Source organism: Canis lupus, chromosome 30, assembly GCF_003254725.2.
Source record: "Canis lupus dingo isolate Sandy chromosome 30, ASM325472v2, whole genome shotgun sequence".
Lineage (NCBI taxonomy): Eukaryota > Metazoa > Chordata > Mammalia > Carnivora > Canidae > Canis > Canis lupus.
The window spans coordinates 28,845,272-28,867,104 of record NC_064272.1 but is presented as its reverse complement, the minus strand read 5'-3'; the positions used below and the strand labels follow the sequence as shown (position 1 = coordinate 28,867,104).

Below are 21,833 nucleotides of genomic sequence, written 5' to 3'. Positions count from 1 at the left end.
CCTGCCTCTCCCTCTGCCTGTGTCTCTGCCTCTCTCTCTGTCTTTCATGAATAAATAAATAAAATCTTTAGGGGAAAAAAAAAAAAAAACCCTCCTCAAAGAGATCTTCCTTCCTGACCACTTACCCTATCATATCACCCTGTCTTCCAATACATAGTTACTGTTTATTGTGTGTCTCTCTGTTTTTTCCAACTTTGCCCTCGACTCTCACAGTGCCATCAGGCCAGGGATCTGGTCTTGTCAGAGGTTGCTGCCATGGTGCCAAGAATGTAAGAGACACTCAAAAAACATTTGTTGTTTGAAAGCCTCTGTGACTGGATGGAGGGGATGTTGGGAAAGGGCTGGGGAACAGAGTGAAGGCCTGAGAGAGAGGCAGGAGAGAGGAGTTAGAGGAAGGCCTGTGGGGGTAAGGGGATAGAGGGGATCCTCTGCCCACCTTCAGAGTTGGACATCTCTCTCTCCCTCTCTGCAGATCGTTGTCCATCTTATCTGCTTAACTTTCAGGTGTTTCTGAGAAGCCTCAAATCAATGGATTTTCATCAGTTACACAGGGAGATTTGATGCACCTGGCTTGTCAAACATCTGGTAGTAAACCGGCAGCTCCTGATTCCACAGTGTTCCATGGTATATGAGTGAAGATCCAAATGAAGAAAAACAAGATCCTTGGCCTGGAGACATTTTTGGATGTCTCTGGGGAAGATAAAACAAGTTCTGGAGAACATTTTCCTGTAAAGAGGAATACAGGATAGCACTTACGATGGTCAAAGGAAAATCTTATTTTCTGTTTCCCTTAAGCACTGGCCAGCTCAGTATATAAACCCAGAGCTAAGTTCCACACACTATATGATGTCTGTGTAGACCATCAAAGTGACTTCCGGTTTTAGAATGAGTCTTACTATACAAGCCTTTTCTCCAGCACTCTCTAACACACGAGTTTCATTTCCAAGTTTCTGAGTGAAGGGAGCTTAAAAGCACTGGTTGGTCACACTGCCTGGGCCGGAGTATTTCCAGATCACATTGTGGAGCAGTGGTTCTCCCGCCTCCACAGGCATCAGCATCACCCAAGAGACCTGCTGAATTGCAAATAGGGCTCTGACCCCAGTTTTCTGAGGGCGAGGGTGGTTTTCATAACTTCCCCTGGTGCTGCCGCTGCTGCTCCTGGTTGGGGGCCAGTCTCTTGACTCCCACACTGGCCCCTCGAGATGAGGGTCACCGCCAAGCAGAGGGCAGCGAGGGCGTGGGGTGGGGGTGTCCCCTCCCCGGCCCAGCTGGGCCCTGGCTCCCCGCAGTCCTTGGTGACTGGCTGCCCTCGAGGTGGCAAATCCCTCTAAGAAAACCAACAGCTCCTGGGCTGTGGGGCTGGCCTGGCACAGAGGCTGGAATCTTCCTGTCCCTGGAGCACCTGGTCGCAGCGAGGCGTGGGGGAGGCGGGCGAGCCCCAGGGGACCCGGCCACCTGGAGGCCCTGGTCACTGGACAGGCTCTGACAGCTCCCCGCGCTCGGGGTCCTTATCTACACAGCGGAGCGGTGAGTGTGGATTGAGAGACCTCATGCTTGCAAAGTGTTCAGCGGGGGCCTGGCACACAGTAAATAAATGTTAGCTCTTATTATTTGCTGAATTATACGAATTTGCTGTTTTTGTAGGTCAAAACGGTAGGACATTGGCAATTACATATGGTTCATCCTAACACATTGTTGATTCAATTTTGAAACAACACAAGCTTTATCCTTCCCCTCTCGGTATCCTGAGATTGCAAGGTTAGCGTTAGAAATGAACTATTTTAACCACTAACTTGGTGACCAGAATTTTCCTTTGTCAATACTATGCAACCAAAAAATGGTAATATGACTGGGAGCGGCGTTTGGTGTAAACCAGCAACTATCCTGTTCATTCTAACAACCTCCCAGTTATGACTGAGTGCCTCTCTAATAGGTACAGCTTATGAATTTTGATTAATAAAACACCCCCTCCCCCAAAAAACACCATCCCTTTAGGTCTTGAAGATTGGACTTTAGAGTCTACAGTCTTCATTTTACAGATGGGGAAACGGAGGTGCGCAGAAGGGGAAGCGAGCCCTGGAGCTGGTTGGGTTAGGAGAGCACCTTTGCTGCGTGTGTCCTGCCACACCCCCCAGAACAAAGTTTGCCTCCGGGTAGGGCTGCTTCTCAGGGGACCTGCAGGCTCTAGCACTGGGGCTCCAGCCAGCAGTGCCACTACTAGGAATCCCCGTCGCCCCTGTCCAGGTGACAAGGACAGCTTGGTGGCTTCAGACGTGACTCATGGCTGGAGTGGAGGGAGTTAGCAGAGGCTTAGCACAGCTTCCCAGGGAGATTTTTTTTCTGGTGCCACAACTCCCAACACCCCTTACTTAGAATGATTATGTCAGTGGACCAAACAATCAGCCCCTCTGGGGTTGCTCAGCACTGGGGTTCAGGGAACGAAGATGTGCTCAGGAGCCCTCAGATCACAGCAGTTTGTCATGAAGAGTTGTGAGTCCAAGAACTGAGGCCGAGAGGAAAGCCAGGCCCCAGACCCTGACGTCTGGAATGGAGTTGCTCCCGCCCCCCACCCCCGAATTCTGAGCGCGGCCTGTGGTCTGTCAACAAGTGGAGGTTTTAGTCTCTGCCACCAATGGTCCCCCAGTACTCACCCAAGCTTCTTTCCTGTTTTCCAACTTCTGCTCCTGCCACCCAACTGGGCCACACACGATGCTTGTCTGGGGACAGAGTATCTCACAGAGGTCAGAGCAGCTCATGTGCCTCTAAGCTCAGGTGGGTAACATGTCCTCAACAGGTCTACCAGGGGCTTTATTCAGGTCTTTTTTTTTTTTTTTTTATTCACGTCTTTAGGAACAACTTCGTGGGTTAATATCTAGGTTCCTCTTGTCCATCCCTGTCTAGAACATGTGGGACATGGTGTGGTAGACAAGCTGGGTCAAGCAGATTGGGTTCAAGTCTTAGCTCTGAGCTCTGGGTGTGAGCCTGAGTGAGCTGCTTTAGGGCTCAAAGCCTCAGTCTCTTAACATAGGCCTGAGGTTCCCGATGCTAGATTAGAGATGTTTCTAAGCCCACAGGCACAGAGTAGGTGTTTAATACATGACAGCTCTTATCTTTAGGCTCCGGGGTGGGAAGGGATTACCCTGCCCCCACACAGGTTCCTGGCCTGCCGGGGCCTTATCATTATTTCTGGTGACCTGCTGGCTGGGCTCCTGTGGTCATCACTGCCGCCATTCAGAATGGAAGAGGAAGCTGAGAGCTCTGAAGCTAGGAGGGGGCAGTCATTTGGAAACGATGGTCACATCCCTAGAAGGAACAGTCCTCAGATTGAATAGTTTTTCTGTGGTTTTTCTGGATCCAAAGTGCATCCTATGGAGGCTGAGCAGCCTTGGGGTAAGGGGTGCTTTCTGCTCCAGAGATCTGGTCATCACAGCCAGAGGGGCATTTCCACAACAGACAAGGGGAAAGGGGAGGAGTCCTGTCTGGAGTGAGCATGGGACAAGTGGCTATCACTTCCCAGCCTGCAGATACCCACCTCAAGCACTATTCCTGCCAACTGCAGCAAGGCCTATCAAAACCCAAATCAGGCCTGATTTCTGGATATCTTCAAAAACCCCAAGATCTGGGCCCACAGGCTCATAAAACAATAACTGCCAGAGCTGAATGGCAGCCATTGACCCCGGAGGCTGCCTTTGTGGGTGGAGAACATGGAGACCGGTAGGAACAACACAGTCTGTGATCTCAAGGAGTTCAGAGCCCCAGAGGCTAATTAGATCATCTCAGAGATAACAATGCACAGAAGAGTGAGAAAGACCAGAGGTTTAAGAGGATGAGCTACAAAGAGCTAACAGGAGGTAGGGCTACCCTTTTAGTCTGGGAGTGGAATGGAAAGTGCATCAAGAAAAGCTTCCCGGAAAAAAAAAAAAAAAAAAAAAAAAAAAAAGAAAAGCTTCCCAGAGAATGTACATATAAAGTCGGCCTCAAAGGGTGCACTGGCTTGTTTTCCCATAATGAAGACACTTTAATTTTTATGATTATAATGACAATACACAGAAATTCCAAGCAACAGAAAATGGCATAAAATTTTTAAATAATGCAAATTCCATCCCTCTAGGCAATCATGGATATCAATTCAATCAACATCCTTCTCATATAATTTTGTATAAATGTAGACCATATATGTAATTTTATAACCTACTTTTTTTACTTAAAAATGTTTTCCTTGTCAATGAATATAGCTATGTATCATCTCCAATGACTGTATAATATCCAATTGTATTACATACCATAATTCATTTAATCTCTTCCTGCTGTACACTGAGATTGATTTCAATTTTTACAACTGTAAACAATGCTAAGATGGGCACCTCTACACAGTCATCTTCACGGACTTGGTTTCTAGATATGTCTATGGGTATCCCCAGTGAATGTTCTGACACGTTGGCCAGTGCCCTCCATCTCTACCTACTTCCGCTCCCATTCAGATAGGTGTAATTCTGAGACTGAAGAGAGGGATGGGAGCAGAGACAGGGTGCATGAGGTACACGGCCCAACATTAATAAAAGGCTCCTTGGGCCACACAGAAGTGACAAAGGAAAGAGCATGTCTGGAGGCAGCTTCTGTGAGGTGTTGGCACTGTTGTGTGAAACACTAGGAGATAAACAGGAAAGGTGAACTGGATGGAGCCTCTTGCAGGAGGCTGTGAATGCCAGTGGTACAACCTGCAGTTGGAGATCATTCCACATTTATCTGTTCAGGACCTATTTTGAGCCCAAATCTTTGATGGGACCATAGAGTCACAAAGATGTACCACTTCAGAGAGTTGACTATTTGGCAGAGAATGCCATCGTCAGCCACACATCTGGTGTCACCAGGCACTGGCAGATGGAGTACGTACCAGCCCCACAGCCAGAAGACACGGATGAGCTCTTACCCATTTCTAGCTCTCAGCTCAGGCCCAACTCTCCCCAAGCATGGAGCAGAAAATCTCAGCCAGAGTCTCCAAAGATAAAATGTTCATCCAAATGTATGCCAACTGCAGCAAAGTCTATCCTTCTTTGCTGCAGGAGGGATCAGTATCTTCCCCTTCCCTCCCGTTCCCGTAGGCTGCTGTGGGGAAAATCCCACCACCTTGGGCCTGATGCCCCTCAAATCCACAGTTTCCAGTCCCATATGGGCCCTAGGCATGCTCAGCAGTGGACACCCTCTCCATCACCATGCTCTCTCCTCAACCAGTTCCCAGTCCCACCCTCAGCAGATTTATCAACTCCCCATTTTTACACTTTGAGCTGCAAAGGCATTCTTTATTTTCTTTAGGGTTCCCAGCTACATGTGCATTCAGAATGCAAGTCTTTTTATTTTTTAAAGATTTTATTTATGAGAGAGATAGAGAAAGAGAGAGAGAGAAGGAGAGAGAGGCAGAGACACAGGCAGAGGGAGAAGCAGACTCCATGCAGGGAGCCTGATGCGGTACTCGATCCTAGGACTCCAGAATCGAGCCCTGGGCCGAAGGCAGGCACCAAACCGCTGAGCCACCCAGGGATCCCCCACTGACCCACATTTTAATAAAATAAAGGCTCCTTTCACTCTGTTTCTCTCCCACCTTTCAGCACGGGCTTCCCTTCCCAGAGGAGCCTCTGACACAACAGGACATGGGCAGCACCTTTTAAACTCACTGTCCACTCCCATCTGCTCCTCACCTACTCGGCCTCCTGTGTTACCTGTGTCAGGAGGGCTTCACTGTCTACCCCAGAACCCGAGCCAGAAACCTGCAGGCCAGGCTAGCTACTGCCCTTCCCTAAGGCCTCTCATCACCTCAATGACCAGATGCCTGTGGTTGCATGTGCACCTCCCAGCCTCTCCTGGGAGCTCCAGGACCATTCCTTCTGCCCCCCTCAGCCCCCTCCGGCTGGCTGGGAAGGGCCTGGCTGCTCACTTTGCCTGTCTCACACCTTCGAATGGATCTAAATCACAAAAGTGACCATGTTACTTCCTGCTGAGGTCCCTTCGCTGGCTCTCCACACTTCTGGATGATGTTCTATGTGCCTCACAAGTTGTACAGATGGTAGGATCTGCCTCCTGCTCATCACTCTGCAGGCTGCCCACTGACTTGACTCTGGCCACACGGAGCCACTTGCATTTCCCTAGATGTGCCTACCTCCCACTGTTGGGAGGCAGCAAAGCAGAATGGCCCCAGAAGGGGCAAATACCTCTTCACCTTTAAGACCCAGGGCAAGCATCCTCTTCTCTACATATTTCTTCTTCTTGAGTCCCCAGTAGGACTCCTTCTTTCGTACCACTGTGCAGGCCTTCGGCTCAGCATTCGTCGCCTGCTGCTGGCCTCCTGAATTTCCACATCTGCAAGCTCTGTACAGAAATGCACAGACCCGGTCAGCCTCGGATGCTGGAGGCTGAGGAGGAAGTTCTGAAACCAGAAGAGTCCATCCCAAGGAAAAAATTAAAAAAAAAAAAAAAAAAAAAAAACTTGCATCAAGATGATCATTGTATGGAACATAACAAAGCAAGGAGAAAGTTTTAAAATTAAGTTTCTCTGGAGAAGAGACAGATATGGAAAAGGGAGACTAGGATAAACCCAATTGGACTAGAGTAGAAGTATCCGTGTGAATTCATGATTTCTAATATCTAATTCTTTATGTCATCTCTCTTTCTCTCTGTTGCTATATAGATCTTTATCCTTCCTTATTTTCTTGTCTGGCTGCCAAGAGCCTAGAAGCAATGACGCTGCAGGAGAAATGAACATTCTCCGGACCCAGATCTTGGGTTTCTTTTTATTTTCTTTCTTTTTTTTAAAGATTTTATTTATTTATTTATGAGAGACAGAGAGAGGGAGAGAGAGAGGCAGAGACACAGGCAGAGGGAGAAGGAGGCTCCATGCAGGGAGCCCGACGTGGGACTCGATCCTGGGTCTCCAGGATTGGATCACACCCTGGGCTGAAGGCAGCGCTAAACTGCTGAGCCCACGGGGTATGTCCTCTTTTCTTTTTTAAAAAGATATTATTTATTCATGAGAGACACAGAGAGGCAGAGACATAAGTAGAGGGAGAAACAGTCCCTGCAGGGAGCCTGATACAGGACTCGATCCCAGGACCCCGGGATCACTCCCTGATGCCAAAGGCAGACGCTCAACCATTGAGCTACACAGGTGCCCAGATCTTAGTTTCTTTCTTTCTTTTCTTTTTTCTTTTTCTTTCTTTTTTTTTCTTTTTTTTTTTTTTCAGATCTTGGTTTCTAAATACAATTCTCTACTACAAGAAATCAAGACTCCATGGAGAAATGGCCTATTCCAGGGCTGGGGCAAGGAAGACACAAGAGAAGCTCGAAACATTATGCCAGAAAAATAACAAAAGTGTTCAAAAATGGAGACAGGTTAAAAAGATACAGGACTCTCCCAGCAATCTGGGATGATTTGAGAATCAAAGTAAATCAAAGCAGTGGCTTGCAATTTGAAGTAAAATAGGAATCCATTCATCCATACTGATAAACAAGTATATTATTACGTAAGGGAGAAAGGATGCCTTTCTTCGGTAGGGTGCCAACCAGTAAATGCAGATTATGGGGTTAGAAAAGAACAATGGAAGAGAACAAGATATTTACATGATCTCAAAGTATCAACTCACAAATTCCTTGTTAATTACAAAGGGGAAAATAGTAACAGTGATCAGAGTTGACTGCAGCATTAGCAGGACCAACTGCCATGATATGCCAACTTAAAATGCACTGAGGAAAAAAATAAAATAAAATGCATGGAGGATGTTACTTCTGTGATGTTCCCAATTGCAAAACCCTAATCTAGTCATCAGACCAATCCAAATTGAGGAATATTCTACAAATATTCTTCAAAAATGCAAAGGTAATGAATGGCAACCAACCAAAGTTCTGGATCAACAGAGACCCTGTAATCCTGTGTAACTAAATGTAACACATGATCTTGCACCAGGAAAAAGAGAATTGCTATAAAGGAAATTACTGGGACAACTGACAAAATTTAAATATGGACGTGAGTTATATAACAGTATTATTTCAGTGTCAAACTTGATTTCAATAACCATACTTATGGTTTTAAGTTATGAGAGAGTGTCCTTGTACTTAAGGAAATGTATACTACAGATTTTGGGATAAAAGGGCACAATGTCTGCAACTTTTCTCAAATGCTTCAGAAAATACAATATGTAAGCATAGATAATAAGTCAAAAAGCAAATAAGGTAAAATGTAAAACTTGGTGAATTTGGGTAAAGGATATATGGGAGTTGTTTTGTTTTTTTTTATAAAGATTTTATTTATTTATTGATGAGAGACCAGAGAGAGAGAGAGAGGCAGAGACATAGGCAGAGAGAGAAGCAGGCTCCCTGCAGGGAGCACGATGCTGGGGGGGGGGGGGGACTTGATCCTCGGACCTGGGATCCGCCCTGAGCGGAAGGCAGACACTCAACCGCTGAGCCACCCAGGCGTTCCTATGGAAGTTCTTTGTGATATCCTGTAACTTTTCTATAGGATTGAAATTCTATTAAAATTTAAAATTTACCAAACAACCAAGAATCCAACAACAAGGGATGAGTCAGAATTATGGAACAGTCACTCTGTGGAAGCTTTAAAATTACATAGCCTTATAAATAAATAAAAGTATGTGAAGATATACAACAATATAGAAGAAATGCTCATAAAATACATAGTGCTGAATGATAAAAGCAGGATACAAAGTATTTTGTGTATATTATGACAACTATGCAAAAACAAACACGTAAGGACCGGAAGGTTAAATCAAGGGTGGTAATGAGGACACTGGAGGGTAGGAAGAGCCAGATTTTTTTCCCCAAAAATCAACCCGTTGAAAAAGATACTTGCCAGCACTGCACCCCCCACATCCCTGCCCCCACCAGGCTGGTGTACTGGAAATCAGTGTTGTTTACTGCATTCTCTTGCCTCAAGCTTCACCCCTCCCAAACCTTAACCACCCACCAAAGAGAACTAACAGAGTAGGTATGAAGCACCCTCAGAAAAGGGAGTCTCGGGCTGGAGGAGGGGAGGCAGGAGTGGCAAGGTTCCATGGCAGGCAGTCTGCCAACCCCACGCCACAGAGCAGCTTTCACAGTCCACTCTGACCAGCCAGTTTCAGCAGCTGTGGATACAGCTGAGGGGAAGCCCAGCAACAGCGCATCTGAGACTTGAGCCTCCCTGGCCAGGCCGGGACAGAGACCCCTTTGAATGTCCTTGGACTGTGTGGACAACACTTGGGGCCTCGTTTAGCATGCTATGTCCTGGGCATAGGCAGTAAAGCTTCCTGGAACCTCAAACAGTTTAGGAACTCCTGGGTGGCCTTATCTAAAGCGGAGTGCTTGGCTCTGCTGCAGTGCGGATAAAGTGTTAAGTCCATATCAGCCCCTTCACACTTTTAACATCAGTCTACTGAGGACATGGGCAAAAAGAAGTTCAGAACACATGACTGCTCTCAGAGGGCAAGATTCAGAGAGCCCTGGGCAGCCAAGGGAAACAGAGTAGGAATAAAAGAGAGTCGGCCTCCTTTGCAGGAGAATCCATTTTGACCCTCTTACTGTAAGAGATGTCTTTACAACTCCTTCCCTAAAAAAGTAGGAATAAGAATTAAACAGATTAAGAGACCCTCCGAGCAGGTAGCTGAGGTAGATAGAAAAAAAGAAATTCTAGTTCCATAGGGAAACAGCAGCAAAAGCTTGTAAACTCCTGTAGAGAGAAACTTCCTCAACTTGGGCAATTTCTTGGTTCAGAGTATTCCAGACCTGCTTCCCAACAGTTTCCCAGCCTAAAGCAAAAAGCAAGACCATTCTGAGGCATGTGACCTGATTTTAAAATATTTTATTACATAATCTTTTCATGGCACCATCAGGAGTAACAGAAAACGTTATTCCCAGTTCCTAACCACATCCTGAAAAATATACATTTGTATTTATATATTTATATCAGTACTCCACCCCTATCCCCTAACTCCACCACCTAGTGTAGGTCTTTTGCTTAAAGCAAGAAACTATTCTCTCAGGTAAGAAAATATATATGGAAGCTAAATGAAGTAATGGTTAGAATAGGGACAGGGGTCGTGGGGGCAGGGAGGAAGGGGTAAAGTCCAGGCTAGGCAGGATGCATCACTGGAGTCCAGCAGAGGTGGAGGACAGTGTATAAAAAGGCAGCGTCAGGCAGGTGGATTCTGGTGTCCTTGGTCCATTAGGAGATGGCCTTTGCCTCAGGAAGGAAGGCTTCCCAGTACTTTGCCAGCTGCAAAGAAGTGGGGACAGTAAGCAAGTGCCCCCACCTAGTGGCAGAGCCTGAGCCTGGGAGGGGAGCAAGCACAGTGCCATGCATGGCACTCCCTCAGATGCCTGAGCCACCTCAAGGGAGGCTGGAGCTGAGGCAAGCTGAGGAAATGGTTAGGCTGAGTGGACCTTGGGACAGACTGGCCAGCAAGCCACACTGCCCTGACCTGTCTCTAGACTAAGAGGAAGCATCAAGTTCAAGGGAAATCATTAAAGATACTCCTGGTTCTGCCCTGGAGGGAGTACCCCTGTGGGGGCCACAGCTTTGCCCAGCTCAGTTAGCTCCTCACAATGGGGCCCACTGTTCACCACACTGCCTGGTGCCTCAGCCTTTAGAGGGTTAAGTGGAGTTTTTCCTTTAAAACTAATTTCTTATAGGATTCGGGCAATCCTGCTTAGCAAAAGACCCTACTAGATGTTCCATGTTAGAGCAACAGGGCCAGCCTAGCCCATCCCATTACCAAAGCCCAAAGTAGGCAGCAGGCCTCTGGATCAGGCACAGAGGATGAAAGTCATGTATAACTTACATACCTGCTGCTGTGAATACAGGAGTGTCTCAAGGTACTTGATCACATGGTTTTTGAAGTCCTTGGATTTCTCTTTCTATAGGAGACAGGATTCTAGAGTGATCATCCAGACAGTTACTCCTACCCCTCTTGATCAGATGGTGGTGTTTATTGCTGACTGAGGCCAAACACAGCCCCAGAAACTACAGCCAGTAGTTGGAATAGCTATAACTTCCAGCCAAACAGCTTCTGCAAGGCCCTGCAAAGCTTTCTTCATGGTGGGTGGCGGGGGGTCAGAGGGGGGAAGGGGGGTGGAGGAAGAGAAGAGAGAGGAAAGAGGACCAGAGGACAGACAAAGGACAGCTGCAAGCTTTGTTCTGTGTCTAGCTGCTCTGGTCTAGCAACACGTACAGGACAGCTACCTTGCCTCAGAACACAAACGTGAACACACATAGAAGGCGGTATTGGTTCACAACAACTACCAAGTCACCAGCACTTCCGTCTGTCTCCTGACTCAATAGACTTGAACAAAACCAACACCACCACTAAACCAGGCACTGCACACTTGTGAGAAATAGGATGTTCTATCTCACCTCAAACCGTATCACTTCTTTTCGGACCACAGTTGAAATCCTTTCAAAGTCCCTTTCATACTGAGTTACCCGAGACTCCCACTGGGAAGAAAAGGGGAAAGACAGGATCACTTAATACTATAGTATCATTACTGAGTCTTTCCCTCTGGACAGCAATTCTACACATGAGACCTCAATTGGTCATTATGTCTGTTTCTCTCTCTGGGTAAGATTAGAAACCATATGGGATTCAGTGTGTAAGGCCATCTGGCTGGAAAAGAGATGCTGTGTGCCCCAGGCCAGGCCTGGTCTCTAAGGAAGTTCTGGCACTCCAAAGCCTCTGGTTTAGGTACCCACCAGCAGAGTTGGGAGTTCCAGAGAACTGAATTTAGTTCTCACCAGAGGGGCATATCTGAGTCACCTTGGAGTTTTTCTAAGACCCACCCAGGACCCCTCTTAAAGAGATTCTTATCTGACAAGTCTGGGTGGAATGGGAAAAGGGAAAAAGTGTCAGGCCTTCAGGCAAGCCTGGACTCTTCTGAGGCTTCCTCAGCAGCCACCATCCTTTAGGCTCAAATAGCTCTCTTGTCTGCTGTGGGGTTTCAAGCATCTGGGTGGGATGGGACCTAGGCTCACTGGGGAGACAGTAGAATACCCCCACTCATCTGCCTTGGGGGGCCTCACCTCTAAGATCTCGTCCTTGGCCTGCTGCAGTTTGTCAGGCTTATTGGCCCAAAGCAGCCGAGCCTCAGCCTCCCGCTTCTTCTGCAGTGTAGCTTGAGCATCCTGCCAGCGCTGCCATGTCTTCATGCGCTGATCGAAGGCAGCCTGTAAGGGTGGGGGGTTGGGGAAGAGCACAACCAGCCCTTCAGGAGCTCCACTGGCTCCAGCCTGAAGGAGGGGGTAAGGATAGAAAGGCTGGCTCTTCCAATAGCTGTGCTAGAGAAGGACCGAGCAAGGACAGGTTCTGCAGCCACATGTTAGTGCCCAGTTGGAAGCTTAACATCAAACAGCACAAGCTTGGGTAAGACTCCTTTCCAAGCCTCCAGAAGGCCAGTGCCATGCTGCTTCATGCGACTCCCAAGGCTGGATGGCTGGGAGCACAGTAGGTGGCCTGATGCCAATGCCCAGCACTATGGCTCCCAAACTGCCTCTCTCAGATGAGTCCATGGGTCTACACACTTTTCCTGAACTCCTGCCATATGCCAGGAACTAAGGATATACTGAGGTATGAAACACATGGTTCTGCTTTTTAATGGAGCTTATAATCTAATAGAAACCACTGACATTATATTAATAATTATCAATTAATAATTAGACATACGCAGAATACAGAGAAAACAAGCAGGGGACCTATAACATAGTAACATAATTGGAGACCTACCTCAGCCCGGGGGGATATACAAGCTAAGGTCAATCTAAGGAAGCAACCCTATTATTATATATGCCCAATAGTATACAGGTTAGTTTAACAGATCTTTAAATGAATGCTTGAAGCTACCAGGGGACACACAGCTTCCATCTCATTTATACACTCAACTGTTGCAGGCTATTTAGGTTCACAGGTCCACTGCTTGTTTTCCCTGTTTCCAGTCCCTTGATCACATTTCCAGAGGATAGTTGTTGGCCTATCCACACCATGTACCACCTCCACTTAATAGACTTCAAGAGGCAGCCTGGATGAGAGGTCTGTGTGTGGGGCCAGACTCCTAGCCCTGTTCCATTTGCTCTCCTTCACTACGGGAAGTTCCCTGGATGTTTCCTAGGTCTCCATAGTGCCAAAGTTTGAAACTTGAGGAGTGAATGCCACTAAATTCACCTTTCCTGGCACTGACTGCCACTTGTGCTCACTTGTAATTTCTTAGCAGCTCAATGTCAAAGGATGGGTAAAGGGTAACTTCATATCCATGTAAGACTCAAGCCTAAACCTCTGGGCTAAGAGCAGTGCAGCTCCAGGTTCAGGGAAAAGCAAAAGAGAAATATTTGTTCATCTCCTCTATACCACTGCCAGCTCATGATTATGAGGAGGGCAGTTGAAGAGTCTGAGAAAAATCCCAGCTTGAAGTTCTGCACAGACATGCTGCCCCAGCCTCTGCATGGAGCTCTAGGCTGGGCCTCTCTCCCCACTGTCCACAGGGGCTCACCCAGCCTAGGAGGTCACATCCTAGAGCTGTGCTCTCCTGAGACTCCACACAATGCCCCCTCTGGAAGCTCCCCAGAGAGGGCCCTGAGGTGGCGCTCCAGTCTTTGTAGTCTGACCAGATCTAGGAATTCCAAAGTAGGTTATTTTTCCAGCCTCTTATCACTCTGGGGTGAGCAGGAGAGGGCAATGAACAACCTCACAGGCTATATTGAGCAACTCTACCATGGAGGAAACGAGAGCCCTGGGAGCAGCTAGGTTCTTGACAACATGGGAGCTCCCTAGTGGGGGAGATGCTGGAGGCGAGGAGTGAGGGTGGCTCTGTTCTAACTCAGGGGCTCATTCTGGTCCCAAGCTGGTTCCGTGTAAGGCCCTTATAAGACAGGTGCCAGGATCTCTCCTGGCTCTTTCTCTGTCTCGGGGAGGCCATGTAAGAGCTAATACCACTGCCCAAAGGAGCTTCCCTGGCTGCTCTAAAAGGTCATGGGAAACCAGGCTGCCCTGGTTACCAGGAGAAGAGGTAGGCTGCGGTGTTACCAGTGGTCAGCACAGCACACAAAGGACTCTGGTGACAAGCTCTCTCTACCCCCTGGCCACACTCCTCCATGCAATGCCAAGCCGTTCCGTGTAATTACCTGACTACCCACAACAGAGGGACAAGTGAAGCCAGTACCTGGGCAAAGCTGCTGCTTACTGTTAAGGAGGCAAAGACCAAAGGACTGAGGAAGTCACTGCTCCAGGGAGCCGAGACAGCAGGCCTATCATAAACCTTGTTTGATGAAAGGAGCACTGTCCAGCTTCAATAATAATGAGGGGCCTACTTGGAAATTCAAGAATAGTCTTTTCTCTAAATGCATTTGAAAAACTGTCGGCCTCAAAATGACTCAGTGATAACTAGCTAACAGTTAAATGGATTTTTTGGTTCATAAGATACCGTCTCTCTTGAGAGTAGAAGAAAGTTACACCTATTTTCAGCTATAATGGATGGAAGCTTCTTGGAGAGGGGAAAAGCAAAAGAAAGACAAATTAAATCAAGGACGGGGGGAGAAAGAGGAAAGGAAACAGAGGCTTACACGGACTATGGCCAGGAGACGAATGTAGTCACTGAGGAGCTCAGCAAGGAGGAAGAAGTCATTGTTGGCCTGTTCCTGGTGGAGCTGCTCAATTTTTTCTTCCACCTCAGCCAGCTGGGAGAGTGCCCGTGACAATGCTGTGTTGTCCTCAGAGCTCCCAAGCATGGCTAGACTCTTTGCAAACTGGGCTGTGTTCAGCGCTAGCTCTGGAAGAAGACAGCAGAGGCCTCTGATCTCAAGGAAAAGGGACAAGTCAGCTGGCACCACATGGCATGCCTTAGCAAACCTGCCTCTGTGTATCTAACAACAGGGGACTCTGCAACCCAGTCACTTATACCATGGCTGTACGTAAAGAGTGAGGGGAATGCAGTGTGGTCACACGAGCAGGGAGAGGCACCTGCTGGCCTAAGTTTCACTAGGTTGAGGACTACCTGGAGGAAGCAGTTCCAATATTCCTGAGAACTAGGGGCCAGTTGATACCAACAGGCCAAATGATTTTAATTTTCATGTTAAAGCTCATTGGTTTGTTTATTTATTTATTTTTAATTTTTATTTTTTTAAAGCTCATTGTTAAGAGTCTGTGCACACTGCCTACTCTTACATCTTCTAGAGCAGGACAAGCTTTTTCTGTGAAGGGCCAGATGATTTAAGCTTTGAGGACCACATCTGGTCTCATTTTCTCTTTTTTCACTCATCCCTTTAAAAATGTAAAAACCATTCCTAGCTTGTAGCAGTAGGTCAGGGCCTGATGTGGCTCATGGACTAGGCCATATCTTGCCAAGTCTTACATTGCCTTCATTCTAACTGTTCTCTGCCTGTTCGGATTTCTGTTTATTGCCATGTTTAAGGCAGAGCATTCAAACTTGGCAAATTTTACTAGCTCTTAGGCCAAGGTGAGGAGACATACATGGTTTCCCTGAATTTATGTATTGCCAATTTGACCATGTAGCTAAAATGTGTGACATCACTTCAGATATAAGCCACCAATTCAAACCACATCAGCTCTTAAGTCCATGTTCCAGGTAGAAAAAGTCAATGCTTACAGTGACTGAGGCAGGAGGTGCAGGGCATACTTTTTTGATGAGAACATCAAGGACTAGGTGGGCTGAGAATTTCAACTTGAATGGCTGATAAACTTGGGAACAGGATGCCCTCCCATCTCCAGCTCAATGGAGACATCAATTTCCCCCAGCTCCAAGTGTATTTCCGACGTTGTTACCTTTCCTATGGTTGACTAGAGTTTCTACAACAGCATGCAGTTTTCGTAAGCGCTGCTCTTCACACTCTACTTCCTGGAGCTTCTCCTCAAACCACTGAAACACACAAGCCCAGATCTTTAATGGAGGGGACTCATGTAGATATACAGCACAACATATTCCTTAGCAGTTTTTTCAAAAAGGGACCGAATTATCTTTAAAGGAAAGTCTCTGAGAAATTCAGGACTCCTCAGGGCTTCTCACCCATAAGATTGATGGGGCAGGGGAAGGTGGGAGGGATGGGGCAGGGGAAGGTGAGAGGAATTGGGCTACTCACAATGTCTGATTCATTCATCTTGATGGTCATTTTACTGACTGCATCTGTGGCTTTGTTGAACATCTTGAGGAGACCAGCGCCACTCAATGTCTGGGTACCAACGGCGCGTGGCAGCTATAAGACCAAGAAGGCGGGATGGCATGTTATCTGCTGCCCCTATTTTAGGTTCAGAAGAATTAGTATCCATCAGATGGCATGCCCAAAACTTGCCAAACAAATTATTTGAACTGGAGATTGTTGTTTTCAAAGGAGTTAGACACATCTGTAACTAGCACACACAGAAAAAAAAAAAATTAAAAGGGCTATGTTACACATAATTCTATGTTACCTACAGAATTAGGAAAATGTTCAGCTTTTGATACAGTATGCAGAAAGACAGGAGAGTAAGATTGTTATGTGGTCTGATGACCTTGTGTTGAGACTGTCTGCCATCCCAGGCACAAACTGCTTAAATATCAAACATGCTTTTGTTAAAAGATCCTTTGGATTAGTATACTCTGGACAAAACTGGATGAAAGGTCTTGAGAAGCTTTGAAGCTGTGCTGTGATTCCATTTGGATTTTTCTCAGTGAACAAAGGACTAAGGACAGGAGTGTTATTTATTCAGATTGAGGGTATTTTTAGGGATGACCTTATTAAGCCAAGCATGTCAAACATTTAAGAACAATTTAGTTGGTTCAGCCCTACCACAACTTTCCTAGAGCATGGAAGGGATCCAAAAGAACCTATAGTAAATATAGTATATACCATGTTGAAAAATTAGATTTTAGTGCTCAGGGCTGTTAGGGCAATAGTTTTCACTTGGGGCACATTTGCCCCCCAGGGGACATTTGGCCATTGCTGCGGATAATTTTGGTCATTAAAACTGGGGAGGGGATGCTATTGGAGTCTAGTGAATAGAGGCCAGGGATGCTGCTACACCTATAATGCACAGGGCAGCTCTCTAGAACGAAGAATGATCCAGCCCAAAGTATCAACAGTGTTGTAGACAAATTCTTTTTTAGGGGTTATAACATGGGGATGAGGGGCCAAAAAAAGGAAAAATATATATAGAAATCCCAGAGGAGGAATGAAAAGATTTTTGCATTAAGCAAAGAAATTTTAATTAAAAAAATTTCATTTGGTGGGGGGAATTCGATATACTTAGTACCATTTTCTTCATTAGAGTAATGCATATCATATGCAAATTAAATAAAAACTTAAAAGTAAAAACAAAATGAAAAAACAAATACACAATGATAGCCCCACCTTGTCACTAACTTATTTCTAGTTTTCTTTCATATGAGATACATTATTTCATTCCAGTGTTTGTTTTCCATCCTTAATGACTAACATGTTCCCATAGCTCTATATACATGCTGTTTCAAGTTTCACTTTTTATAATTTCTTTTAAAGTAAGCTCTACACACAATGTAGAGCTCGAACTCACACTAGAACTCAAGATCCTGAGATCAAGAGTCACATGCTTCACCAACTAAGCCAGCCAGGCACTCCACGTAATTTTTTTAATATATATTTTCAATGAATATATATAAACATTTCTGTATACTTTCTGTTAATGATGAGAATAAAGTATATGTTGTATTGATATATTTCACTTACTTCTTCAATTTTTAGCAACTGGGCCATCTCCAACTTTTCACAATTATGAAAAGACTATGCATAGCCTGTAAAAAAGATGGTCTATTTGAATCAACACTTTCACTACATGGCAGTTCTGTGGTCTGTGGTAAGTGGTTTTGAACCAACGCCTCTCAGCTCCTGGCACAAAATAAGCATTCAATTTGAGCCTAATAGTAACCTATGAAAGACATGCAAAGGACTTGCCAAGTAGATCATTGTGTTGTTCCAGTAAGACAAAACTAGGCTGCAGTTTGACCTTTAAAACCAGTTGCTTTCAATTATAGGCAGAACTTTTTATTTCAAAGGCTGAAAAATACCTGTCATTCTTGAGGGCTTACAAATTAGAATATAGTCTTATATTAAGCCAAATGCATGTAAAGTGCTCAAATGTTTGTTGAATGAACTAGTTTCATTTCACTAGAGGCAGATATAAATTATGCAATTCAGTTTGTATAATACTAACCTCTTCTTTTTCCAAGAACTCCCGGACATCAGGGTCCTGTAACATGGTAGGATGATTCACAATCCTTTGAAGGTACCTACAGGGTATTAACAGTTATCTGGTTAGTCAACCTGGCCTCACAAGGTTTGGGGTGTTATACAGTGTTGGCAAAGGTACATCTTTCATTACTTTAAGATGTCCTCAGATAAGGCACTTGAATGTGACTCTGCTTTTAAACACATTGAAATTCATACTCTTCACATATTTCTAAAAAGGGAAGAAACATAACTGCTCAGAAAGAGACCTCAGAGCCAGTCATAGATGATTGTCAAAGGGAATATCCTTAACTGCTCACTCGGGATGAGGAAAGAAAAGATGGTCTGTTCTTAAGGTGGGAAGATCAGAGACTTAGGAAATGTTGGAGAACTTACAGAAGTGTGAGTCTTTAATTCAGTTGACTCTCATCTCTACTAACTCCAGTGAATTGTTCATAATTAAGTCTCAATTTCAGGTTCCTACCTGTTTTCCTGTTCTTATATCATTCAGGAAAATGGTTGTATGGCACTTACCTTTCTAGAGCAGCCCTCCGTTTTTCAAGAAATTCTGCAGAAGAAGAATCTTCCTTCCCAACTTTTACTTTTGTCATTCCTGGAGTGGAATTTAAAAAGTAAAAATAACTTTAAATCATTGTGAATTAAAAACAAACACCTGTAGAAAAGCCCACAGAAGGAAAGGCAATGAGAACAGCATTACAAAAAATAACCAAAGGCCACTTCTACACTTTCATGTTATGAGGTGCATGAACAAAAGGTTCTTCACACGAGAGTCATATTTTGAACTAGATGCAAAGTGTTGAAGGTTCTAAACTCTGAGACTTGCAGAACATTATACATTTTCCAAAAGAGGGCCACAGGACTCTGAGTATAGATTAACAAACATCAATTGATGGCAATGGGAATGTTCCTTGGCTCCCTCGGGCCCCCATCTTACTTAGAACATTTCAGTCTGGAGGAAACAGGAATCATTTAAGACTCCTGATACCAATACAAACATAAACACAACACAACACACACACACACCCATACACACAGAGCTGTGAAAGCTCAAAGCAGAGCTTCCTACTGCACCTGAAGGAAGAATACATGTCAAAACACGCTATTTCTGTAGACCTTATGTGATTTATAGGAAAATGCTGGAACTATCTTTCCTGACCATAAGATTCCACGCTTTTGGGCAGCCCCGGTGGCGCAGTGGTTTAGCGCCGCCTGCAGCCCGGGGCGTGATCCTGGAGACCCTGGATCGAGTCCCACATCAGGCTCTCTGTATGATGCCTGCTTCTCCCTCTGCCTGTGTCTCTCACTCTCTCTGTCTCTATGAATGGATAAATAAAATCTTTAAAAAAAAAAAAAAAAAAAAAAGATTCCACGCTTTTAATAGTAGTCTCTTGGGACATCTGGGTGGCTCAGCGGTTGAGCATCTGTCTTTGGCTCAGCGCGTGATCCTGGGATGCGGGATTGAGTCCCCACATCAGGCTCCCTGCATGGAACTTGCTTCTCCCTCTGCCTGTGTCTCTGCTTCTCTCTCTCTCTCTCTCTCTCTCTCGTGAATAAATAAATAAAATCTGGTTTAAACAAAAATCTTTTTTTTTTTTTTTAAGATTTTATTTATTCATGATAGAGAGAGAAAGAGAGAGGCAGAGACACAGGCAGAGGGAGAAGCAGGCTCCATGCCGGCAGCCCAACGTGGGAATCTATCCCGGGACTCCAGGATCGCATCCTGGGCCAAAGGCATGCGCCAAACCACTGAGCCACCCAGGGATACCTAAACAAAAATGTTTTAAAAAATAGTAGTCTCTTATACTAATTAGAAACTATACTACAGAAGGAATGCAAAGGAAAAAAATCCAAGAAGAATTAAAGACCACATAGCTTACCTATTAGGCTTTTCTCAGGTGGAGGAGGGACAATAAAGCCATTCTGAGAATGTTTCTCCGAAAGCTTCTCATAAAGACCCAGAAAGTCACTAAATCTTCTTTTCACTGCAAACTGTTTACTCCTGAACATTGGTAAGCTCGTCTTGGGGACAGAAAAAACACAAGGCAATTTCATTTCAAATAGAAGATGAGTATAGATCTTTAAAGTCATCTGGCTTAAGTGAAAGGAATCTACTTCCTAGATCCCTGTCCTTTAGCTACCCAGCAAACAACTTTCTTCAAAGCTGAGATTCTTAAACCTTCTGAACTACAGTCCCCCTCTGGCTGTCTGGAAGTTTACAGAGCCCTTCTCAGAATAAGGATTTTAAATGCATAACATAAAATGTATAGGATTATAAAGGCAAGTAACTAAATTGAAATCCAGTTCCACATCCAGGTTAGGAACTCTTCCTCTAAAAGGAAACTGATGTTGAAATCTAGTTTAAAATGGAAATCTATGGTTACCTGTAACTATTTCATCTTGCACTGCTTAATTAAGGGTATTGGTTCCTGGAATTAAAGCAGTGAAACTAAAGACAGACTAAAGGGGGAGGATTAAGTGAAATGTCCACAATGTAGACATTTTAGCTTCTAAGGTGTCACTGAATCTGGAACTCACAGGTGGCAGGCCAACAAATAGCAGTGAGACAATAAACTTGAAGGAGACTTCTAGTAAAAAAAGATTAGGCCTACATCATGATGACAGACCATTTAATACTCACCAGGCAGGCAAAATTTAAGGAGGCTGTCCTTGCCCATTATTGGCAAAGAAGTATATCAAAGGAGAATTTTTATATGCCAATGGGAGTATAAATTGGTACAAGGGCTTTGAAAAAATTTGTATTCCACAAATAAAAACAAAAGTTCGTATTCCCTTTCCTCAACATTTGCCCTATCTATGACCCAGGGGACTACTTCTGGGTATATACTCTAGAGATACTCTTCTATATGTATACTAGGAGACATGTGCAAGAAAGGTCATGGTTCATAATTACAAAAACTGGAAACATGCCAAATATTCACAACAGGAAAACGGAGAAATATATTATGCTATAATCACACAATGGACTAACTACAGCTACACACAACATGGATGGGTCTGAGAAACAATGCTAGTAAAGAAAGCACTATTTTCAGCACGATGCCGTTTTTATGAAACTTAAGAACAAAGCAAAACAGTATTTTGTTTAAAGATACATATGTGAAGACTCTTTATAAAGGAAATGAGAGACTCAGGAGAGTGGCTGCCCTTAAGGTGTGAGGGAGGGGATATGACAGGGAGAAACACGCAGGTAGATTCAATGGTACTCATCTTAAGACTGGTGGTAGGTTCGGGGCTTCATTTTTTATGCTTCATAACCTGCATACAACATTGTGTAAGTTTTGTATGCATTAATGTTATATAAAAAAGGAAGACCAGACTCTAGGGGTAAAAGGGTAGGGAAAGTATTAAAAGAAGCTCCACATAGGGAACCTCACAAGAAGTGATGATTTTTAAACAGGTGATATAGTCTGGGGCAATCCACCAAACTAGTTCTAAACCACAAAGTTCCTAAGAGGGATGGGGATATATCAGATATACCACATGTCTTAATAAAACTTACAAAGTTTCAAACTGAAGTGTTAGCTCTCTGGAAGAAAAGTGGAAAGGCTCAGATGAGATTACCAAAGGG

General features: G+C 44.9%; 1 protein-coding gene and 1 long non-coding RNA gene across 4 annotated transcripts in view; one reads left to right on the top strand and one right to left on the bottom strand.

Moving 5' to 3' along the window:
* Positions 1-1,607: 1,607 nt before the first annotated feature.
* On the top strand, positions 1,608-6,480 carry LOC125754084 (uncharacterized). The gene is made up of 2 exons (XR_007407461.1): positions 1,608-2,772; positions 5,607-6,480. It is a non-coding gene; the product is annotated as an uncharacterized LOC125754084 (long non-coding RNA).
* Positions 6,481-9,832: 3,352 nt separating this feature from the next.
* The window catches only part of SNX1 (sorting nexin 1), a 40,392-nt gene continuing 28,391 nt past the window's right edge, over positions 9,833-21,833 (bottom strand). For all 3 annotated transcript variants that reach the window (XM_035708610.2, XM_035708609.2, XM_025472548.3), the window contains exons 6-15: positions 20,122-20,263; positions 18,758-18,836; positions 18,210-18,285; positions 16,124-16,237; positions 15,810-15,903; positions 14,591-14,796; positions 12,062-12,205; positions 11,399-11,479; positions 10,831-10,902; positions 9,833-10,261 (exon numbers count right to left, since the gene is read on the bottom strand). In XM_035708610.2, the coding sequence (XP_035564503.1) occupies positions 10,211-10,261; positions 10,831-10,902; positions 11,399-11,479; positions 12,062-12,205; positions 14,591-14,796; positions 15,810-15,903; positions 16,124-16,237; positions 18,210-18,285; positions 18,758-18,836; positions 20,122-20,263 (1,059 nt within the window). In that variant the 3' untranslated portion in view covers positions 9,833-10,210. The remainder of the gene's footprint in view (positions 10,262-10,830; positions 10,903-11,398; positions 11,480-12,061; positions 12,206-14,590; positions 14,797-15,809; positions 15,904-16,123; positions 16,238-18,209; positions 18,286-18,757; positions 18,837-20,121; positions 20,264-21,833) is intronic.